The sequence below is a fragment of the Amblyraja radiata genome, chromosome 2 (genome assembly GCF_010909765.2).
Source record: "Amblyraja radiata isolate CabotCenter1 chromosome 2, sAmbRad1.1.pri, whole genome shotgun sequence".
Classification (NCBI taxonomy): domain Eukaryota; kingdom Metazoa; phylum Chordata; class Chondrichthyes; order Rajiformes; family Rajidae; genus Amblyraja; species Amblyraja radiata.
Genome location: NC_045957.1, coordinates 144,144,766 through 144,166,291, shown reverse-complemented (window position 1 = coordinate 144,166,291; position 21,526 = coordinate 144,144,766). Strand labels below are relative to the sequence as shown.

The window sequence follows — 21,526 nt, the reverse complement described above, 5'->3', positions numbered from 1 at the left end:
TTCTTTGCTCTACGTTGCCAGCTGGCCTTTGCCTTTCATGAGGTTTTAGGATATGAATTGCATTTATATGTCTCCTTTAGAACATCTCGATATATCAGAGTGATTCATGGTGAGCAGCATACATTTGCAATGTAAAAAATGCAGCCAACAGCAAAAATCTAGAAAAGTTTGAGTTTCAATTATGTGGTTTGAGGGGTTGTGGACATTGAGGATGACTCCATTTTTCTATGAATAATACATTGGAATATTTTGTATCCAGTCGATCTCAAGGGGAAGATGGTGTTGTGGTGAACTTAAATCAAAGCACCGCTGTTATAAGAACTCCATAAAACCTGCGCTGAGACTTGGTTAGTTTTTTGTGCTAAACCTGCTGGAGTAGCACTTCAACTTGTATTCACCTACTTCCAAAGAGAGTGAGACCTACTGAGACTTGACCAGCCGTATCATTTCTCAAAAAACAAACACAGATATGTTGCTGATATTTGTGAGCCAGTCATGCAGAATATTTGACTCCAGTGCACTGTCTGTCTGTAGGTCGTTATCTTAGTTTAATTAAGTTTAAAGATACAGCGCAGAAACAGGTCCTTCGGCCCACCGAATCCACACTGAACAGTGATCCCCGTACATTAACACAGGCATGCACACACTAGGGATAATTTACACATATACCAAGTATACAAACCCAAGTCAATTAACCTACAAACCTTTACGTCTTTGGAGTGTTGGAGAAAACTGAAGATCTCGGAGAAAATCACGAGGTCACGGGGAGAACGTACGAACTCCGTGCAGACAGTACCCGTAGTCGGGATCGAACCTGGGTTTACAGTACTGTAAGGCAGCAACCCTACCGCTGCGCCACCGTACCGCCCTGAAATCTGCAAACTTAAATTTGGAAAGTGCCGGGAAAAAAATCGTAATTGTACTTGTACGTTGCCAAGTCCATCAGAGGTGCTGACCTCCCCACGATCAAAGGAATCTATAGGAGGTGCTGGCTCAAAAAGGCAGCCTGCATTATCAAAGACCCACACTATCCTGGCCATGCTCCCAGTGTGCTGCCTGTGGCTGCAGAAGCTCTATAGCTTCACGACCTACAGTGGGTAGCTGTCAAGATGGTCCCCCGCTGCCCAACTAAAGGCCTGGCAGACTGGGTGAAGCCGCCGAGCCAGTCCTTGCTCAGCGAGTCCGATGGACTGTGGCCTAGAAGGGAAAGCCCTCTGAGCTGACCAGTGCTCGTTCCCCGAAGATCAGAGACCTCCAGGAGGGTGGAGCTGAAAATGACAGAGGTGATCAGCAACGAGCGAAGCTGGTAGGAGAGGAGCAGGTACTGGCCATCTGACCTTCTGTGCGCACGGGGTCGGAAGCGGGACGCCTTCCCAGGTACAAAGATGGATGGACGAGGAGCAGGACATCGGTTTGCAAGTCGACCCGCACGTTCAAGAGAATGCGACAGCTGGAGGCCCGCATCAGCCTGGGGCTTGCTTGGAACGGGCGCCGCTCATAATACTTAGAACGTGAACTAGACTTTGAAAATGGAGCCAAAACATGGCACCTCATGCATGCTGGATCAGTAGACTATTTCCATAAAATTTGCTAATCGGGAATTTGCTTAGGTATGGCAATGCTCCACCGGATTGTTTATAAGAAAATAATTTCACTGTGTGTTTGCACTAGGCACACTTGACAATAAAGGCACCATTGGGAAGAAGGTAAATTAAAATAGTCTGAAGGCAATGATTGCTAAGTTTCAGAATAGCATCCCAAAAAACATCAGGCTTTTGAGCATTTTAATACACTAACTAAACCGTGGACTGTATCTGGTTACATATGGACTGGGCTGTTTTGCATTAGTATTGGGGTTATTCATTATTATTTTTTTGTTCATTATATGTTATCTGTATTACAGGCCTGCTGCAGGTAAGTATTTCATACTTCAATTATCGGCACCTATCGCAATCAAACACTCTTGACTCTCTTGTTTATACAAATGGAAGGGGGAATTAAATAAATCTGTTTCTGCATGCTAACACCTGGGCTGTTCCAGTGATTCAGAAGCATAGGAAACCAACTGACCACTACTAAGAGTTGAACAGTGGGAAACTATTACAGCTGTGTGAATACTTAAATTATTTCACGGCATTAAGAAACATGCTAAAAATCAAGGATGGATAAAATCTCATTGAGTAACCATGCACTGGAAACGGAACATTTGATAGAGATGATGATAGTACAGTTAGGGAAGAAGTCAAAGGATTAGCTTTTGTGCAGAAGTATTCAGCAAACTCTTTGATTAGTATGGCAAAATGATTTTGTGTTAGTTATTGCATGTAAATGATGCAATTCAGTTCCCATTATCGTGGTGTGTGTTTTGTAATTTCTCTAGTGTATTTCTTCATTTGCTTCCGAAAGATGAGATGCCTTTCCTGTTCAAGCACTTAATCTGGCAGTTAAATTGAAACTAATGACTGAGCCTCTTAAGTACATGAGGTAAATTGTGTTCTGGCACTTGATATTTTATTTACAAGGCGTTGGTTGCTTACTTTCAAATCCAGCAGTGGTACAGCACTTTTGGTACAACTCCTGTGACAGTTGGTACAATATTTACCTGACGCAACAGAATGGAGGGTATGTTTTTTTAGATAAGTTTTTTTTTTGCCTTCCATCACAACGATGTGATGGATGTTTGTGTAAACTGTGTTGTGTCTCGGGTCTTTTTGTTTTGTAATGTATGGCTGCAGAAACGACATTTCGTTTGGACCTCAAGGGGTCCAAATGACAATAAATTGAATTGTATTGTATTGTATTGTATTGTATTGTCCTGGATATTTTTCTCTTATTTCACTGGCTGAAAAGACTAATGTAATTAACTTTCCATCTTTGCAATATGGATTATTATTGAAACTTGCAAATTGCTGTGGAAGTGCAGAATGCTAAAGGCGCAAGGAACTGCATGTGCTGTAATCTTGTATTGAGTTTGTAGAGTTGTAATGTTGAGTTTTTAAACAAGATTTTCCCTTAGCTTTTTTGGTTTCAGCAAGGCACGTTAAGATTTGACATTAATACAATGCCTTTCACATTCTTTAAGGTGCAAATTGCATTATTCTCGCTGTTTTGCTGCATTGGTTATGTGGTAAATTCAGCATTGAATTTGTATTCCACAAACACCAAGAACTGGTTAATCAGGCTACTTGGTTTTGGTGCTGCAAAGTAATGGATTCAACCTTGACCAGGCCGTTAGAACTCCTTACTCTAGTCCCATGGCTCTAAATGATCTTGACGTACATTGCAACGTAGGCACACTTAAATCCACAAGACAGAGCTTTGGCTTAATATTTCATTGTAATGATTGGTGGCTTTGAAAATGTAGAACCTCTTAGTACCATAGATCTGACAGAAGTTGACCTGCCAAATTTGATTTCTTTATTCCATTAGCAGGTCTTTCCAAGGGCATAGTTCACTTTGTTTTATTTTCATTCTCGGCTTACAATTTTTAAGTATACAGGCAATTGTATGTGATTTTAGAGCCACAGTCATAGATCCATGCAGCCCAGAAACAGGTCCTTTAGCTCAACTTGCCCTAAGATGCCACATCTAAGCTAGTCCCGTATGACTGTGTTTGGCCCATATCCCTCTAAAACATTTTTCTCCATGTATCTATCCAAATGACGTTTAATTGCTGTTATAGTACCTGCCCCAACTACCACCTCTGTCAGCTCATTCCCAATACGCACCACCCTCCATGTGGAAAAAGTTGCCCCTCATGTTCCTAATAAAACTTGCCTGTCTTACCTTAAACGTATGTCCTCTGGTTTTTGATTCTGGGTAAAAGACTTTATGCATTCATCCTATCTATTCCCATCCAAATTTTATACACCTCTATAAGATCACCCCTCTGCCTCCTGCGCTGCAAGGAGTGAAGTCCTAGACTGCCCAACCTCTCCACATAACTCAGGTCCTCAAGCCCTGCCGCATACTTGTAAATCTTCTTTGTAATCTTTTCAGCTTAACGACATCCCTCCTATAGCAGAGTGACCAAAACTGACAGAATATTCCAAACGCGGCCTCACCAATGTCTTGTACAATTGTAACGTGACATTCCAACTTCTGCACTCAATAACCTGACTGAACAAAGAACATTTATCGTTCAGAAGAGAGAATTCTCGCCACAAGTCAAAAGAGCAAATTTACCGTATGCCCTTGAAAAGTGCCTTGGTTCCAGTTGTACGCTATTTTTAACTTTATGTCTGATACAATTTAGCCCAGAAAATCCAACTTTAATTGTTTATTTAGTGGTGATTCCTTCTTGTTAAACAGGGAAAAGTGCCATTTCAAAATGCTTCAGGAAGACTTGTTGAAAGTTACTGCTGCAAATACTTAAACCGGAAATTAATTTTGGAATACATTCTTTCTTTAGAAACATAGAAAATAGGTGCAGGAGTAGGCAATTCTGCCCTTCGAGCCTGCACCGCCATTCAATATGATCATGGCTGATCATCCAACTCAGTATCCTGTACCTGCCTTCTCTCCATACCCCCTGATCCCTTTAGCCACAAGGGCCACATCTAACTCCCTCTTAAATGAACTGGCCTCAACTACCTTCTGTGGCAGAGGGTTCCAGAGATTCACCACCCTCTGTGCGAAAAATGTTTTTCTCATCTCGGTCCTAAAGGATTTCCCCTTTTTCCTTAAACTGTGACCCCTTGTTCTGGACTTCCCCAACATCGGGAACAATCTTCCTGCATCTACCCTGTCCAACCACTTACGAATTTTGTAAGTTTCTATAAGATCCCCCCTCAATCTTCTAAATTCTAGCGAGTACAAGCCGTTTAAAACCATTTAATCATGCATCAGTCTTACTGAGAGATCACAACCTTACTTTAGATACACATAGTGGAGAGTTTCAGAGACTAGAACTGAAAGACTAGGTCATCCTTGTTTAGCAAGACAACCCTTATTTATCAGGTGTCCATTTTTGACGGCAACAGTTCATTTTGGCTCATTTGTTTTGGCAAGGTAGTCAGAAATCATTGGTATATTTTAAAATATTTCATTACAATTGTTATGAATGCTCATGGTTTTTATGTACCTATTTCTTAAAAATAAACATGTTTTTTTTAATTGAAAAATGCCATTGGTGCTCTTAAAATATAACCAGTCAATCAAATCACTTCATCCTCTTATAGCCTTTAAAAGCAGTATAATCTTATAACATAATATTGCAGTTCTCTAATACGTCAGTTGTCTAAGGCCAAAGGGATATGGAAAGTAATTAGAGAGCACTAACACAAATGTGTGTTAAGGTACAATTGTATCTATCCTTTTGCTTTAAAATACTTCATCCCTTAATTACTCTTTCTCCACCCCCTGCCCAAGTTACCTTGGTTTGTAGGTTATCTTCTTTTCACACACTGATATTCTGAATCTTATTTCTATCAGAAAATTTAACCGTTGCAGCACTGCAGCTCTGCCTCATGCTGTCGGTTTAAACTGCGTACTCCCTGGATGACTCGCCTCGCTGCTCCTCACCCCGAGATCCTGGATTAGACACGAGATTTTGCTCCCCGCCTCCCCCTCTCTCCCCAATCTCTGGAGACAGGCAGGCACTTGTCACCTCTCACCGCTTTTCTACGGCACATTGAGGAGGAACAATAGACACCCGACATGAATGAACAGAATGATGGGGAAGGTTGTTCCAGCCTGGGTGAGTCCGAGACTGCAGAACGATGCTGAATCTAACTGCATTTTCTTTATTCTTGATCATTATGGCTCTTTTATTCTGAACTGTTAACTCAATATTATATTTTTGAACACAAGCATAAAATCAACTTGTCTAATAACAATCAATTTCAGAATAAAGCCTTTGTGAGCTTTTCAGTACCAGTGAGGCAAGTCACTGCCTGTTCTCTCTGGGTGTGGGAATAGGAAGGGGGGGAGAGCGAGGAAAGAGAGAGGAAGAGAGAGAGAGAGAGAGAGAGGAGAGGAAGCAGAGAAGAGGAGAGAGAGAGAGAGAAGAGAGAGAGAGAGAAGACGAGAGCGAGGAGAGAGAGAGTAAGAGAAGAGAGCTAGAGTGAGACGAGAGGAGAGAGGTAGAGAGGGAGAGAGAGGAGAGAGGGAGATAGGAGAGAGACGAGAGATGGAGATAGAGAGAGGAGAGAAGAGAGAGCGAGAGATAGCGAAGACTATAATGGCGATAGCGAAGAGACGAGAGCGGTGATATGCAAGAGTAGAGTGCTCTACTTCTCTCTCTCCTCTTCTTTCTCTATATTCGTCTCTCTCTTTTCTTTCTCTTTCTATTTCTAGCTCTTTCTCGTAGCTATCTTCTGTCTCGCTCTCTCTCTATTTCCCTTCCTTTCTCTTCCCTCTCCCTCTCCCTCTCTCTCTCTCCCTTTCTCCCTTTTTCCAGTATTCAGGTCCCTTTTGAAAGTTACCATTTTGGTGGCTTATACTGCTCTTTTATAGTATTCTAGATCTGAATAATTCATTGCGCAAAAAAAGTTTTAGTTCCCATTTGGAACACCACCTCTCTCTCGGCCCTGTGAAATCATTTTCTTGACCATAACTGGTCACTTATTTTAAACCTGTCAGACCAGTGAAATTTCAACAGGGCAAAATTTAAACCACCAGGTTTTAAATGTTTGCCTTCTCCTCAAAGTTGCTTAATAAATGCCTCACATATGTGGTGTCAGCATTCAAGGTTTTTAAGGAAAATTTGATAGGAAATTAATCCTCTTGGTGATGGCTTAAGCAAAGGAAGGGATTGGAAAATTCATTCAAGCTCTGGAAAGAAGCAGATCTCGAACTGGGCGCAGTAAAAATTGATTAAAAATGAAGCTATTAAAGCTCGGAGATGGCACCTGTTGGTTTGACTGGTGAGATACATTGGAAATAGTTTCTGAAGAATCTGGAAAGTCATTTTCTCATCAAAAAGCTTTGGGGAAGTTCAAGTTTCAGCATTGCTATATTCATGTTAATTTCTATCACCAAACACCTCACTCAGTTTGAGTTTTCTGGAGTTTCATTTCTATGGATTTGAAATTTTATATATTCAGAAAATTTGCACTGCGACATGAATCAAAACATCAATATAGTTTAGTTTATTATTGTCATGTGTACAGAGGTACAGTGAAAAGCTGTTTTGTTGTGTGCTATCGAATCAGTGAAATCACTATACATGGCTCCAATCAAGCTATCCACAGTATATAGAAACAGGATTAATGGAATAACATTTAGTGCGTGGTAAAGTCCAATTAAAGATAGTTTGAAGGTCTCCAATGAGATAGGTGGTAGGTCAGGGCCGTTCTTTAGTTGGCGATAGGATGGTTCCGTTGCCTGATAACTGCTGGGAAGAAATTGTCCCTGAAACTGTAGGTATGTGTTTTCACACTTCTGTACCTCTTGAGTGATGGGTGAGGAGAGAAGAGGGAGTGACTGGGATGAGTGGTCCTTGATTATGCTGGTGGTCTTTCCGAGGCAGCATGAAGTGCAGATGGAATCAATGGAAGGGTGGTTGGTTTGCGTGATGGTCTGGGCTACGTCCACAACTCTGCAATGTCTTGCGGTTTTGGATTTGTCTTTTAAGGAAGTAGAGGTGTTGGTGTGCTTTCTTGGCCATAACTTCGATATGGCTGATCCAAGACAAATTGCTTGTGATATTTATTCCTAAGAACTTGAAGCTATCAACCATCTCTACTTTGGCGCAGTCACGTATACCGCGGTGCCGGGTTTGCTTCCAGAAGTTGATCACAATCTCCTTTGTCTTGCTGACATTAAGGAAGGTTTGTCTTGGCTTACGAGGTTCTCAATTTCCTTCCTGTACTCTGTCTCTTCATTATTTGATATCCGGCCCACTATAGTGGTGTCGCCTGCAATTTGTGAATTGCGTTGATTTGGTATTTGGCTGCTTGGTCAAGGGTGTATAAGAAGTAAAGAAGGGAGTTGTGAAAGCATCATTGCAGGGCACCAGTGTTTATAATGTGCTGTAAAAGTAACACGTTATAGAAGGCTGAACTAATGACCTATTTAACACCACTGTTGATAAAAATTTGCTCTGTCAGGAAAAGCAATAAGCTGATAAGTGGGAAATCAATCCATATTTTGTGTGTGCAGCCCTCTTCCTGCACTATTCTGTTCCACACAAGGCTAGGCGACTGGGTTTTTAATTAAACTCTTCCTTTTAACACGTTCCATGATGTAAGTTGTACATCATGGAAGAATTTCTACGCCTTTGCAATATATGATGCATTTTACAAATTTGGGACCAAATGCTTTGCAGCCAATGAAGTGCCATTTGAAGCATAATAGCTGTCGTAACATTATTAGCTTATTATTGTCAAGTGCCTTGGAATACAGTGAAAAATGTGTTCTGCTTGCAATCCAGGCAAATCAATTCTCATTGGTAAGTTTACATCTAACATGTGGAAGTAGTTTAAAGGCCAGATGCTCGAAGTTCAGTACCAACATGTTCCAGTGAGGAGGGGGGAATAAAAATGACAAAGTACGAGAAACACGCATGATCAAAGTGGTTGTAAATTTGGCCACAGAGAAAAAGGATGCGCATGCAAGGTTTAAGATGCGGTTCAAGAAAGAATTATACTTTTTTTTGTGGGGGTAATGATGATCGATGAGGGTGGGGTGGTGGATGGTGTCTACATGGATTTTAGCAAGGTTGGCAGATGCAGTTTAATCCGAGCAATTGCAAGGTGTTGCACTTTGGGAGGTCAAATGTAAAGGGCAAATACACAATTAATGGCATGACTCCAAACAGCATTATTGTAAAGAGGGATTTGGGGTCCAAGTCCATCAATCCCAGAAAGTTGCAGTACAGGTCAATTGAGTGGTAAAGAAGGTATATGGTATGCTTCCTTTCATAGGTCAGGGCATTTGATATGAGTCAGGATATCATGATGCAGACTTTGGTTCAGCCAAATTTGAAAGATTGCATGCAGTTCTGGTCACCCTATTTCAGGAAAGATGTGGAAGCTTTGGAGAGGGAGCAAAGGAGGTTGACCAGAATTATGCCAGTAGGTTAATTGAAATGGCCTGTCCTGAGTATTTTCTGTTTTTATACTAGTAAGAAAGAATAGGTGTCTCCTGGAGAGCAGAAGGGACAAATCCGATGGAAAAATGAAATCAATGGTTTGAAATGGATAAAGAGCTTTACCTCTTATTTACAAACTAACTGGCCTTGACATATTCTTCCCACTGATGATGGTGGGGGGGGGGGGGGGGGGGGGGGGGGGATTTGAAAGTCCAGAAACACCATATCCACTGGCTCTCCCTTATCTATTCTACTTGTTACATCCTCAAAAAATTCCAGAAGATTAGTCAAGCATGATTTCCTCTTCATAAATCCAAACTGACTTTGACCAATCCTGTCACTTCTTTCCAAGTGGGTGCTATAACATCTTTAATAATCGACTCAAGCATCCTCATTATAACAGACCATAGAGGGAGGAATAGTGTTCGTTATTGCTGATTTGTCTGTTATAACCAAGTACAGTATTATTATGTTATATGGTTGAAACAAACTTGATGGTTAATACACAAAAGGACACAAATTGCTGGAGTTACTCAGTGGGCCAACCATCATCGCTGGCTCGGTAAGATCAGAACTCTTCTTCAGACTGAGTTACTCCAGCTCTTTGTCGTTTCACCTTAAAATGGTGCTTTTCAATTAGCTTTTATTGTCACATGTCCAAGCACAAAGAAAAATTATTTTCTTACCGTCCAGTAAAGTATTGTCATCCCGAAGCACAACTCCAAATTAACAAAATGTACAGAAACGTGGTTTGTATGTTCTCCCCGTGACCTGCGTAGGTTTAGTGGGAGGGAGGAACTGAAGGGAATCCACATTAGTCAGGAAATGGTGTTACGTAAACTGTTGGGACTGAAGGCAGACAAATCCCCAGGGCCAGATGATCTGCATCCCAGGGAACTCAAGGAGGTGGCCCTACAAATCGTGGATGTCATTTTCCAATGTTCTCTCGACTCTGGATTAGTTCCTGTGGACTGGAGGGTAGCAAATGTAACTCCACTTTTTAAGAAAGGAGGGAGAGAGAAAACGGGGATTTATAGATTAGTTAGCCTAACATCGGTATTGGGGAAGATGCTTGAGTCGATTATTAAAGATGTTAGAGCACCCACTTGGAAAGAAGTGACAGGATTGGTCAAAGTCAGTTTGGATTAATGAAGGGGAAATCATGCTTGACTAATCTTCTGGAATTTTTTGAGGATGTAACAAGTAGAATAGATAAGGGAGAGCCAGTGGATGTGGTGTTTCTGGACTTTCAAAAAGCCTTTGACAAGGTCCCACACAAGAGATTAATGTGCAAAATTAGAGCACATGGTATTGGGGGTAGGGTATTGACATGGATAGAGAACTGGTTGGCAGACCGGAAGCAAAGAGTAGGAATGAACGGATCCTTTTCAGAATGGCAAGCAGTGACCAGTGGGGTGCTCCCAAGGCTCGGTGCAGGGACCCCAGTTATTTACAATACATATTAACGATTTAGACGAGGGAATTAAATGTGACATCTCCAAGTTTGCGGATGACCGCAAAGCTGGCTGGCAGTGTGAGCTGCGAGGAGGATGCTATGAGGCTGCAGGGTGACTTGGATAGGTTGGGTGAGCGGACAGATGCATGGCAGATGCAATATAATGTGGATAAATGTTAGGTGGCAAGAACAGGCAGATTATTATTTGAATGGTGTCAGGTTAGGAAAAGGGGAGGTGCAACGAGATCTGGGTGTGCTTGTACATCAGTCACTGAAAGTAAGCATGCAGGTACAGCAGGCAGTGAAGAATGCTGATAGCATGTTGGCCTTCATTGCGAGCGGATTTGAGTTTAGGAGCAAGGAGGTCCTACTGCAGTTGTGCAGGACCCTGGTGAGACCGCACCTGTATTGTGTGAAATTTTGGTCTCCTAATTTGAGGAAGGACATTATTGCTATTGAGGGAGTGCAGCGTAGATTGATCAGGTTAAATCCCAGGATGGCGGGAGTGACATATGATGAAAGAATGGGTCGACTGGGCTTGCATTCACTGGAATTTAGGAGAGCAGTTCTTATAGAACATATAAAATTCCTAAAGGATTGGACAGGCAAGATGCAGGAAAATTGTTCCCGATGTTGGTGGAGTCTAAAACCAGGGGTCACAGTTTAAGAATAAGGGGCAGGCCATTTAGGACAGAGATGAGGACATTTTTTTTTCACTCAGCTGTGAATCTGTGGAATTCACAGAAGGCAGTGGAGGCCAATTCACTGGATGTTTTCAATAGGAAGTTAGATTTAGTTCTCAGGACCAAAGGTATCAAGGTATATGGGGGAAAAAGCAGGAACGGGGTACTGATTTTAGATGATCAGCCATGATCATATTGAATGGGTCGAATGGCCTACTTCTGCACCTATTTTTCTATGTTTCCATGTCCCTCCATGACCTCCCCTTTTCCTCCCACACTCGAAAGACGTGCATGTTTTTAGGTTAATTGTCTTGGTGTCATTGAAAATTGTCCTTGCTGTGAGTAGGATAGTGTTAGTGTTAGCTGGTTGGCGCACACTAGGTGGGCCGAAGGGCCTGTTTCTGTGCGGTATCTCTAAACTAAACTAAACCTCTGTGTAGGAAGGAACTGCAGATGCTGGTTTAAACCGAAGATAGACATTCTGGTTGCCCCATTATAGAAAAAGAGTCTCAACCCTAAAGACCACTCATTCCTTTTCACCAGAGATGCTGCCTGTCTCGCTGCGTTACTCCAGTATTTTGTGTCTATGTGTTAAAATAAACCTTTTCTGCACCCTCTCCAAAGCTGTAATGAGGCAACTAGAATGGAATTCTGTAGAGATGGTCCTCCCTCTATCACTTTTGCATCTGGGAGCATGCATGTAATTGACTGCTTTCCTTCACACCACTTGACCTTTTTCTTGCCCTTTGTAAGGAAGAACAATATATTATTGACCTTGTCCATTAATTAATGAGATGGTCTTTGAATTGGACATGGAGATTGTTATGGAAGGAATCATACATGCCTTAGCTGCCTTGTACCTTTTAAGAGCTCCGTTGTTTCTCTGTTATGGTGAGCTGCAAAGCAATATATTCAATAAATAAGAGGGAAATTGTATTCTCAGATAGTGTTCCACAGGAAATCTCCAAGTACTTCAATAGTCTGTTTACATTTAAAGTAATGGATAGTCTGTTTAATTGCTTTGCAGGTGAATTTGAGTTAAAACTAATATGGAAATGATTTTGGTTCACACACATTCATTGTTTTCATTTTAAGCAAAAAAAACAAACTGCTGGGGGAACGCGGAGGGTCAAGCAGCATTTTTGGAGGCAAAGGAACAATCTATGTTTGGGGTTGAGACCCTGCAACAGGACTGAAAGGGGAGTGGAATGAAAACTAGGTGACTAGAGAGAGGGTGATTGCAGGGCAGGACGGCCAGAAGATGAGAAAAATGAGTGTTGTAAGTGTAGTTTATCTAAAAATGAAAAAAGAATTGTTCATAACATTGGGATGGAAGCTATCCAGGCAGAATATGAGATTTTGTTGTTTTTATTATTATTAGATTAATAATAATAATAATAATACATTTTATTTGTATAGCGCTTTTCAAGGACTCAAAGTCGCTTTACATGGTGAGTCAAGAACAAAACAAAATAAAACAGTAAGTCAGAGATGCAAAGGGGAGGGGGACATGGGACTAAGGGTATGCAGAGGTGAAGAGATGGGTCTTGAGGCGGGACTGGAAGATGGTGAGAGACTCAGAAGTTCGGATCAATTGCGGGAGGGAGTTCCAGAGCCTGGGAGCTGCCCTGGAGAAGGCTCTGTCTCCAAAAGTACAGAGGTTGATTTCAGAATGGAGAGGAGACCGGCTGAAATGGATGTGAGGGACCGTGAGGGTTGGTAGGGGGAGAGGAGGTCAGTGAGATAAAGGGGGGCCAAGTGGTTGAGGGCTTTGTAGGTGAGGACCAGGATTTTGTAGATGATCCGGTGGTAAATGAGAAGCCAGTGAAGTTCTTTGAGGACTGGGGTGATGTAGTGCCAGGATTTGGTGTGGGTAATGAGTCGGGCGGCTGCATTCTGGACCAGTTGGAGTCGGTTGATGTTGCTGGAATTGATGCCAAAGAGAAGAGAGTTACAGTAGTCCAGTCGGGAGGAGATGAAGGCATGGTTGAGTCTTTCAGCAGTGTGAGAGAGGGTCTGATTTTGGCAATGTTGCGGAGGTGAAAAAATGATGTTTTGACAACATGGCGGATGTGAGGCTCAAGGGAGAGGGTTGAGTCAAAGATCACGCCAAGGTTGCGGGCCTGAGGAGATGGGGAGACAGTGGTGCCGTCAATAGTGAGAGTGGGGTTGTTAATTTTGGTAAGTGTTGATTTGGAGCCAATGAGGAGAAATTCTGTTTTGTTACTGTTTAATTTAAGGAAGTTGAGTTGCAACATTATTGTCATTGCACATAGTACAAGTACGGGTACAACGGAATGCAGTTTTGCATCTAACCAGAGTGGAAAGTAGTAAAATGCTGATTAAGACAATATATACAAATGAGGATATATTGGTGTATGTACATAGGCATATACATATATACAGATAGTTGTTAAGGTGCAAAAGATTGACGTGTGATATATTCTGGTGAATAAGAGTTTAACTATAAATGATATAAACTATAAATAGTACTGATGAGAGGGGGGGGGGGGAGGGGCTAGCACCGGGCCTGTGAGTTCAGCAGGGTAATGGTGTTGGGGAAGAAGCTGTTTCTTAGCCTGCTGGTGCGAGACCTGAGGCTACTGTACCGCCTCCCTGATGGGAGGAGGGCAAACAGTCCATGGTTGGGGTGTGAGGGGTCCTTAATGATTTTGCCAGCCCGTCTTAGACACCGTGTGCGGTGAAGGACAGCCATGGCAGGGAGCGGGGCACCGATGATGTGATGGGCTGTTTTCACCACCCGTTTACTTTGGCCTCATTCTGGCAGTACTAAGTAGACACAAAATGCTGGAGTAACTCAGCGGGACCCCTCTTCAGGCTGATGTCAGGGGAGTGGGCGGGACAGAGATAGAATGTAATCAGAGACAGTAAGACTGATGGGAGAACTGGGAAGGGGGAGGGGATGGAGAGAGAGGGAAAGCAAGGGCTATTTGAAGTTAGCGAAGTAAATGTTTATACTGCTGGGGTGTAAGCTACCCAAGCGAATTATTAGGTGCTGTTCCTCCAATTTGCGCTTGACCTCACTCTGACAATGGAGGAGGCCCAGGACAGAAAGGTCAGATTGGGAATGGGAGGGGAAGTTAATGTGCTGAGCAACTGGGAGATCAGGTAGGTTCAGGCAGAATGAGCGGAGGTGTTCAGCGAAAGGATTGCCGAGCCTGCGCTTGTTCTCGCCGATGTACAGGAGTTGACACCTAGAACAGCGGATACAGTAGATGAGGTTGGAGGAGGTGCAAGTGAAACTCTGCCTCACCTGAATAGACTGTCGGGGTCCTTGGATGGAGTTGAGGGGGGGATGTAAAGATACAGGTAAGTGGTGGGAGAACTATGCTGCTAGTATGAGTCAAGGGCATACTCGGCAGAGGTTGTGAATTATGTCGTGAAAGTGGGACAGGCCCTTAAGTAATTTGTTTAAAGTCTGGTTTTCTTTAAAACGACAAAAAATTTAAAACTCTAGTTTTGTGGCATGCTGAATGGTGGATTTCAACTAGATAGCTCTATCAAAGAGTTGGCATGCTTATGATGGGCTAATTGAACACCTTCTCGGTTCTATGATCTAAAGTGGATTGGTGAATAAAGTTTGGTAACAAGTAATGAAAAACAAAGGTTACCGTGTTTTCTCCTACTGCAGCAGCCAATAAGTGACTTAATGTATAGTTGCAAAAGAGACTTGCATTAATTTATTGTTAATGAGGCCAGATCTATTTCATAGGTAACTCCAATTAATTGTTAGGTAAAAAATGTAGAATCTGTACCCACTGTACCTCTATTACATCACCTAGCTGTCACTTGTGGCGATGTTTTTTGTTGTTGATACAATTAAAAAAAACATTGCTCCCAGAAATTTCTATGAAGACTATAAAAAGTCTGCTTCCTATTCAATAAACATTGGAATAAATACTCTTTTTTGGGGGTGGGTGGGGAGCAATGCAGACGAGTTTGTTGGTGATAGGACAAATACTTAATGGGTTTCAGAAGTACTTGCTTTCTGCTCTTCACCATTCATCCTTTTCCAGGTTTGCTAAATTGTTCCTTGTCCAGTTTGAACCACACATTGGGGAAAAATACAAATTCAAGCATTTCCAATGGTCCGTTGGTTGATCAAAGTCATGCTATCAAGTGACATTTTGCTGTGGGGGCCCATTCTGTCACAGGATTGGGAAATTAAAAGTCAAGTCAAGTCAACTTTATTCGTTACATACACATACGAGATGTGCAGTGAAATGAAAAGTGGCAATGCTCGCGGACTTTGTGCAAAAAACAAACAAACAAACAACCAAACTCCAAGCAGAGGTGAGGTAGGAGTTTACAGTCCTAATGGCCTCTGGGAAGAAACTCCTTCTCATCCTCTCCGTTCTCACAGCATGGCAACGGAGGCGTTTGCTTGACCGTAGCAGCTGGAACAGTCTGTTGCAGGGGTGGAAGGGGTCTCCCATGATCTTATTGGCTTTGGAGTTGCACCTTCTGATGCATAGTTCCTGCAGAGGGGCGAGTGAAGTTCCCATAGTGCGTTCGGCCGAACGCACTACTCTCTGCAGAGCCTTCTTGTCCTGGGCAGAGCAGTTCCCAAACCAGATGGTAATATTTCCGGACAAAATGCTTTCCACAGCCGCTGAGTAGAAGCACTGGAGGATCCTCAGAGACACTCTGAATTTCCTCAATTGCCTGAGGTGGTAAAGGCGCTGTCTTGCCTTACTCACGAGTGCTGCAGCGTGATGTCCATGTCATATCCTCAGAGATGTGGACTCCCAGGTATTTAAAACAGCTCGCCGTATCCACAGTATCCCCATTTATCCTCAATAGTGTGTACGTCCTCGGATGATGTGCCCTCCTAAAGTCCACGATCGGCTCCTTAGTTTTATTGATGGGGTACTGTGAGCAAGACCTTGTGTCCTATTACATTGCAGGTGAATTAGGGTTAAATCCTGCAATGCAAAGAGACGGGGTTCTCTGTGCAAGACTATGGAGGTCCTGATAATACTGATATTCTACCCCACCAGTGATAATGTTTCTAATTGATGCTATTATATTCAGAATGGATGTGGTCCTGCCTAATAGAGAGAGTACAGAGGAGATTTACTAGAATGTTGCCTGGGTTTCAGCAACTATGTTACAGAGAAAGGTTGAACAAGTTAGCTCTTTATTCTTAGGAGCGCAGAAGGTTAAGGGGGGACTTGATAGAGGTCTTTAAAATGATGGGAGGGATAGACAGAGTTGACGTGGATAAGCTTTTCCCACTGAGAGTAGGGAAGATTCAAACAAGAGGACATGACTTGAGAATTAAGGGACAGAAGTTTAGGGGTAACATGAGGGGGAACTTCTTTACTCAGAGAGTGGTAGCTGTGTGGAATGAGCTTCCAGTGGAGGTGGTGGAGGCAGGTTCGATTTCATCATTTAGAAATAAATTGGATAGTTATATGGACGGGAAAGGAATGGAGGGTTATGGTCTGAGTGCAGGTAGATGGGACTAGGTGAGAATAAGTGTTCGGCACGGATTAGAAGGGCCGAGATGGCCTGTTTCCGTGCTTTAATTGTTATATGGTTATAATGAAAAATCTTGGTTGTGCCACGGCCTAGAATTAATAAAAGCATTTCATTGTTGTTTGCTGGAGTAATCTTAAGTGTTGATCTCACTGCTTCAAAGCAGAGGAGGGTCATGAGTGTACAATTACGTCACAGCATAGGAATGTGCCCAGTTGGTAATACTGGCAGTAAAACCAGAAATCCAGTACCCTCAGAACTTTGTCCTATGAGCATACATGCCAGACGATTGGATGCTCCTCCGATGAAATATCCCACATTTTATTCCACATTGTGTTTTATATGTTTCTATAATTATTTTTCACCGACTTGGTGTGTTTATATGGTGTGTGGGAAACAAAATTTACTGAATTAAAAGAATTGCAGAAAGTGAAAACACGCAAGTTTATTGGAGTAAAGGAAACAGAACCAAGTGAGCTGGGTGCAGAACCATTGAGATTTTCAAACAAATCGAATAATATTTTGTTGGAGTTTTACAGTAACTGCCTTTTCTGTTTCAAGAAGCTAATATTGCCTGAAAGTTAATTTGTCACTCAAAATGTTTTACTTAATTCTTGCACAATTACAGTCCAAAATGTTGAACAGCACTTTGCTAATTTATTTTAGTTCATTTAAAGAATTTGGGCATCAGCACGGAAGCTGGTATTTATTTGCAATTCATAACAGGCCTGATTAGAGCTAGGGGGCATTTCAATCCTAATTAAGCACATAGATGCACATTGGGGACGTGGACATTTATTTAGATTAATAGACAATAGACAATAGGTGCCATTCGGCCCTTCAAACCAGCAGCACCATTCAATGTAATCATAGCTGATCATCCACAATCAGTACCCCGTTCCTGCCTTCTCCCCATATCCCTTGACTTCACTATCTTTAAGAGCCCTATCTGGCTCTCTCTTGAAAGTACCCAGAGAACCGGCCTCCACCGCCCTCTGAGGCAGAGAATTCCACAGACTCACAACACTCTGTGAAAAAGTGTTTCCTCATCTCCATTCTAAATGGCTTACCCCTTATTCTTAAACTGTGGCCCATGGTTCTGGACTCCCCCAACATCGGGAACATGTTTCCTGCCTCAAGTGTGTCCAAACCCTTAATATTCTTATATGTTTCAATAAGATAGCCTTCAACCTTTTAAATTCCAGAGTGTACAAGCTCAGCTGCTCCATTCTCTCGGCATATGACTGTTGTGCTATCCCGGGAATTAACATTGTGAACCTATGCTGCACTCCCTCAATAGCAAGAATGTCCTTCCCCAAATTAGGGGACCAAAACTGCACACAATACTGCAGGTGTGGTCTCACTAGGGCCCTGTACAATTGTAGAAGGACCTCTTTGCTCCTATACTCAACTCCTCTTGTTATGAAGGCCAACATGTCACTCGCTTTCTTCACTGCCTGCTGTAAACTGTGTTTAAACTGTATAAAATACAACAAGTTTCCATGTGTAAAGATGAGAAAGGAATCGTTCACTTTATAAGACAATGTCAAGACAGTGTCATGGAACAAAAACTGAAAATGCTGAAAATTAGCAGGGCAGGCAGAAAAATTAGAGATGCTGCCTGACAAGCTGAAGGTGTCGCCAACTTTTTGTTTCAGATTTCCAACAGCCTCAAATTGTTTTGATTGACAGAATCATTGTACTTTTGTTTTATCACTTAGTCAGACATATAGTATGGAAACGGGCCTTTTGACTCAATTTGTCCGTGCCAATCAAGATGGCCCAAGCTTGTCCCATTTACTTGCATTTGGCCAATATCCCTCTGAACCTTTCCTATCCATGTACCTTTCCAAATGTCTTTTAAATGCTGTTATAGCACTTTCCTCAAGTACTTCCTCTGGCAGCTTATTACATACATATAAATGCACCACCCTCTGCATCAAACACTTGGCCCTCAGTTTGTATTTAATTTTTCTCCTCTCACCTTAAGCATATGACCTCTTATTTTTGATTCCCCAACCCTCGGTAAAAGACTATACATTAATTCTATCATTTCCCCTCATGATTTTATAGACCTCTGTAAGATCACCCCTCGGCCGCCTATGCTCCAAGGAATAAACTCCTAGCCTGCTCATCCTCTCTCTGTAGTTCAGCCCAAGTCTTGGCAATATCCTCGTAAGTCTTCTCTGCACTCTTTCAGCTAAGTGTCATCCTTCCTTTGACAGGGTGGCTAAAATTGAATACCTGTGATGTCACTTTCAGGGAACTCTGTACCTGTACACCTAAATCCCTCTGCTCTACAACACTCCCTGCAGCCCTATCATTCACTGTGAAGGTCTTGAATCTGGTTTGACTTCCCAAAATGCAACACCTCAAACTTACAGCATCTGCATTGAACTAGTTTAGCTATTCCTCAGCCCACTTGCCCATCTGGTTCAGATTCTGCTATAATTTTTAATAACCATCGCCATTGTCTATGGTGCCATCCACTTTACTATCATCTGCGTTAACAATTATGCCTTCTACATTTTCATCCTAATCATTGATATAAATCACAAAACAGTATTGGGCCCAGCACTGATCCCTGAGGCACACCAGTGGTCACAAGCCTCCAGTCTGAAATATGTCTTTCCACTTGCTCTCCCTGGATCCCGTGCAATCTAGCCCTCGAGAGCAGCCGTCTATACGGAATCTTATCAAAACCTTTGCTGAAATCGATATAGCCAACATCTCTGGCCTTGTCCTCGTCAAGCTTTTTGGTTACCTCTTCAAAAACAACCCATCAAATTTGTAAGACACGATCTCCCATGTACAAAACCATGCTGACTATCCCTAATGAGCCCCTGTCTACCTAAATACATATATATCTTAACCCTCAGAATTCTCTCTGGTAACTTATCTACCACAGATGTCAGGCTCACTGGTCTGTAGTTTTCAGGTTTTTTCTTGCAGCCCTTTTTAAATAGGGACACAACATTAGCCACCCTTCAGTCATCTGTCACCTCGCCCATGTCTAATGATGATTCATGTATTGGAGCAGGGGCTTCCACAATTTCTTCTCTAGCTACCCATGGAGTTCTTGGATATATCTGATCAGGCCCAGAAGATTTATTTACCTTCGTATGCCCTACGACATGCAGTACGTCGAACCGCAATTTGGACTGTCTTCAAGACATCTCCATTAACTGCCCCAAGCGCCCTAGATTTCATGTTTTTCTCCACAGTGAGGGGGAATATTCATCAAGGAGATTGCCCATCTCCTGCAGTCCCACACAGGGATGACTGCTTCGGTTTCTGAAGGGTCCTATTCTCTCACCAGTTATCCTCTTTCCCTTTATGTACATTTAGGGTCATTAGCTCTGCATTCTCCTTTATTTTATCTGCCATGCTATTGCCTGCCCCTTTATTGCTTTCCTAATTTCCTCCTTAAATAGTATGCTCTTCAGTTCCCATAACTCCTCCAGGGAACAGAAGCATGCATTACTTGAAATCTGTCCGGCACTCTTTTAAAAGAATCCCACTTTCCAGACGTCCCATTGCCTGGAAACATCCTACTCCAGTCATCTTTATCAAGTCCCATCAATGCTGGCCTTTCCCCTATTCAGAACTTGAACGTGTGGGGCTCGCCCTGTCCTTTTCCAAACTACTTCTTCAATCAAATTGATTTTCACAAGGTGCACAAAAGGAATTTGTGTTCCGTAGATTATAGTTTTCAGTTGTTTCAGTAAGACGCTGCTTGAGTTACGGTTTATCCGAAGTGATCCAACAGGTAAAATGGCCCCTGATTGAGTTGGTTGTTGACTCCTATGGAGAGGATCTTGCCTGGTGTATTTGCTGATAACCCAAACATGGATCAGTAGTATCTGATAGCTGACCAAGAGAGATCTGACCCCACATGGGCACATTATTAGTGCAATATCTTTGCTATTATGAAAGTTACTTGATATATTTAATAATAGTTTCTTGCCTGTAAATAACCTTTCAATTATCAAGAGAAAAGTGCATTTTGAAGAAAACCGCTGTTGTTTGCAAGAATACAATCTATTTCAGCCCTTCATCTGTCCAATGTTACAACTGAGTTCAGATATGTAAAGTATATAGATGTTTGTATCTTCAGGAAAATAATGTCGAGACCAAACTCTCAAAGCAGAACTCCCATTTTGGATGAGTTCATATCATGTGTTTAAACATTACTCCATGCCTTGAGGTATGATTTTCTTGTTAAGACTTTTAGATAAAAATTACCTGTAATTAAGATTTCCCGTGTCCATTTTAAGCTGCTGCGCAAAGTTCCATTCTCTTGGCTTATGAATGGAGCTGTATGTGTGATTTTAGTTTTGATTGTTTTCATTATTGTACAGGTTGTGTTCTGGCAAGAAATCATTTATGCTGTTTCATCGGTCCAGTCACGTTGTTTTCTGACTAGGATGATCATTGTGGATGATGCTTATTTTCTCTTCCTTATCCCTAAAATGTGTTGTAATGGTGTGCTCAAGGCGATGAGAGATCTGAAGATCAGAAGCATAAAATTAATAAGCTTTAATTAATGAGACAGGTTTGTAGAAATTTTCCACAGAAGAGTTGTAAACATCAGGGATCAACGCCCATGAAAAACAATTTTGAGTCTGAAAATTTTCCTATTCCTTTTGAGTGAGTACAAAATGAAAATGTCCATTTCTGATTATTGAATGGGAAAAATAGGTTTTACGTTATATCTTTTGATATAGAATCATCCAAAAAAAACGCCAAATAAATCCAATATCCCACTTAACACTTTTACTGGGGTTGTGAAGTGGCAATGGATGAAATAAATTCAGAGAAATAAATAAACATAGATTTTGATACGTGATT

At 42.0% G+C, this 21,526-nt stretch overlaps 1 protein-coding gene across 4 annotated transcripts in view; it reads left to right on the top strand.

Annotated features, from left to right (window-relative positions):
- The window catches only part of slc12a7 (solute carrier family 12 member 7), a 254,830-nt gene that overhangs the window by 84,454 nt on the left and 148,850 nt on the right, over positions 1-21,526 (top strand). Inside the window, exon 1 of one of the 4 annotated variants that reach the window (XM_033016708.1) lies at positions 5,576-5,698. The exons of the other annotated variants lie outside the window; for them this stretch is intronic. Coding sequence (XP_032872599.1) covers positions 5,659-5,698 — 40 coding nt within the window. The 5' untranslated portion in view covers positions 5,576-5,658. Of the gene's footprint in view, positions 1-5,575; positions 5,699-21,526 lie in introns of those variants that run through there. 4 annotated transcript variants of the gene reach the window in all.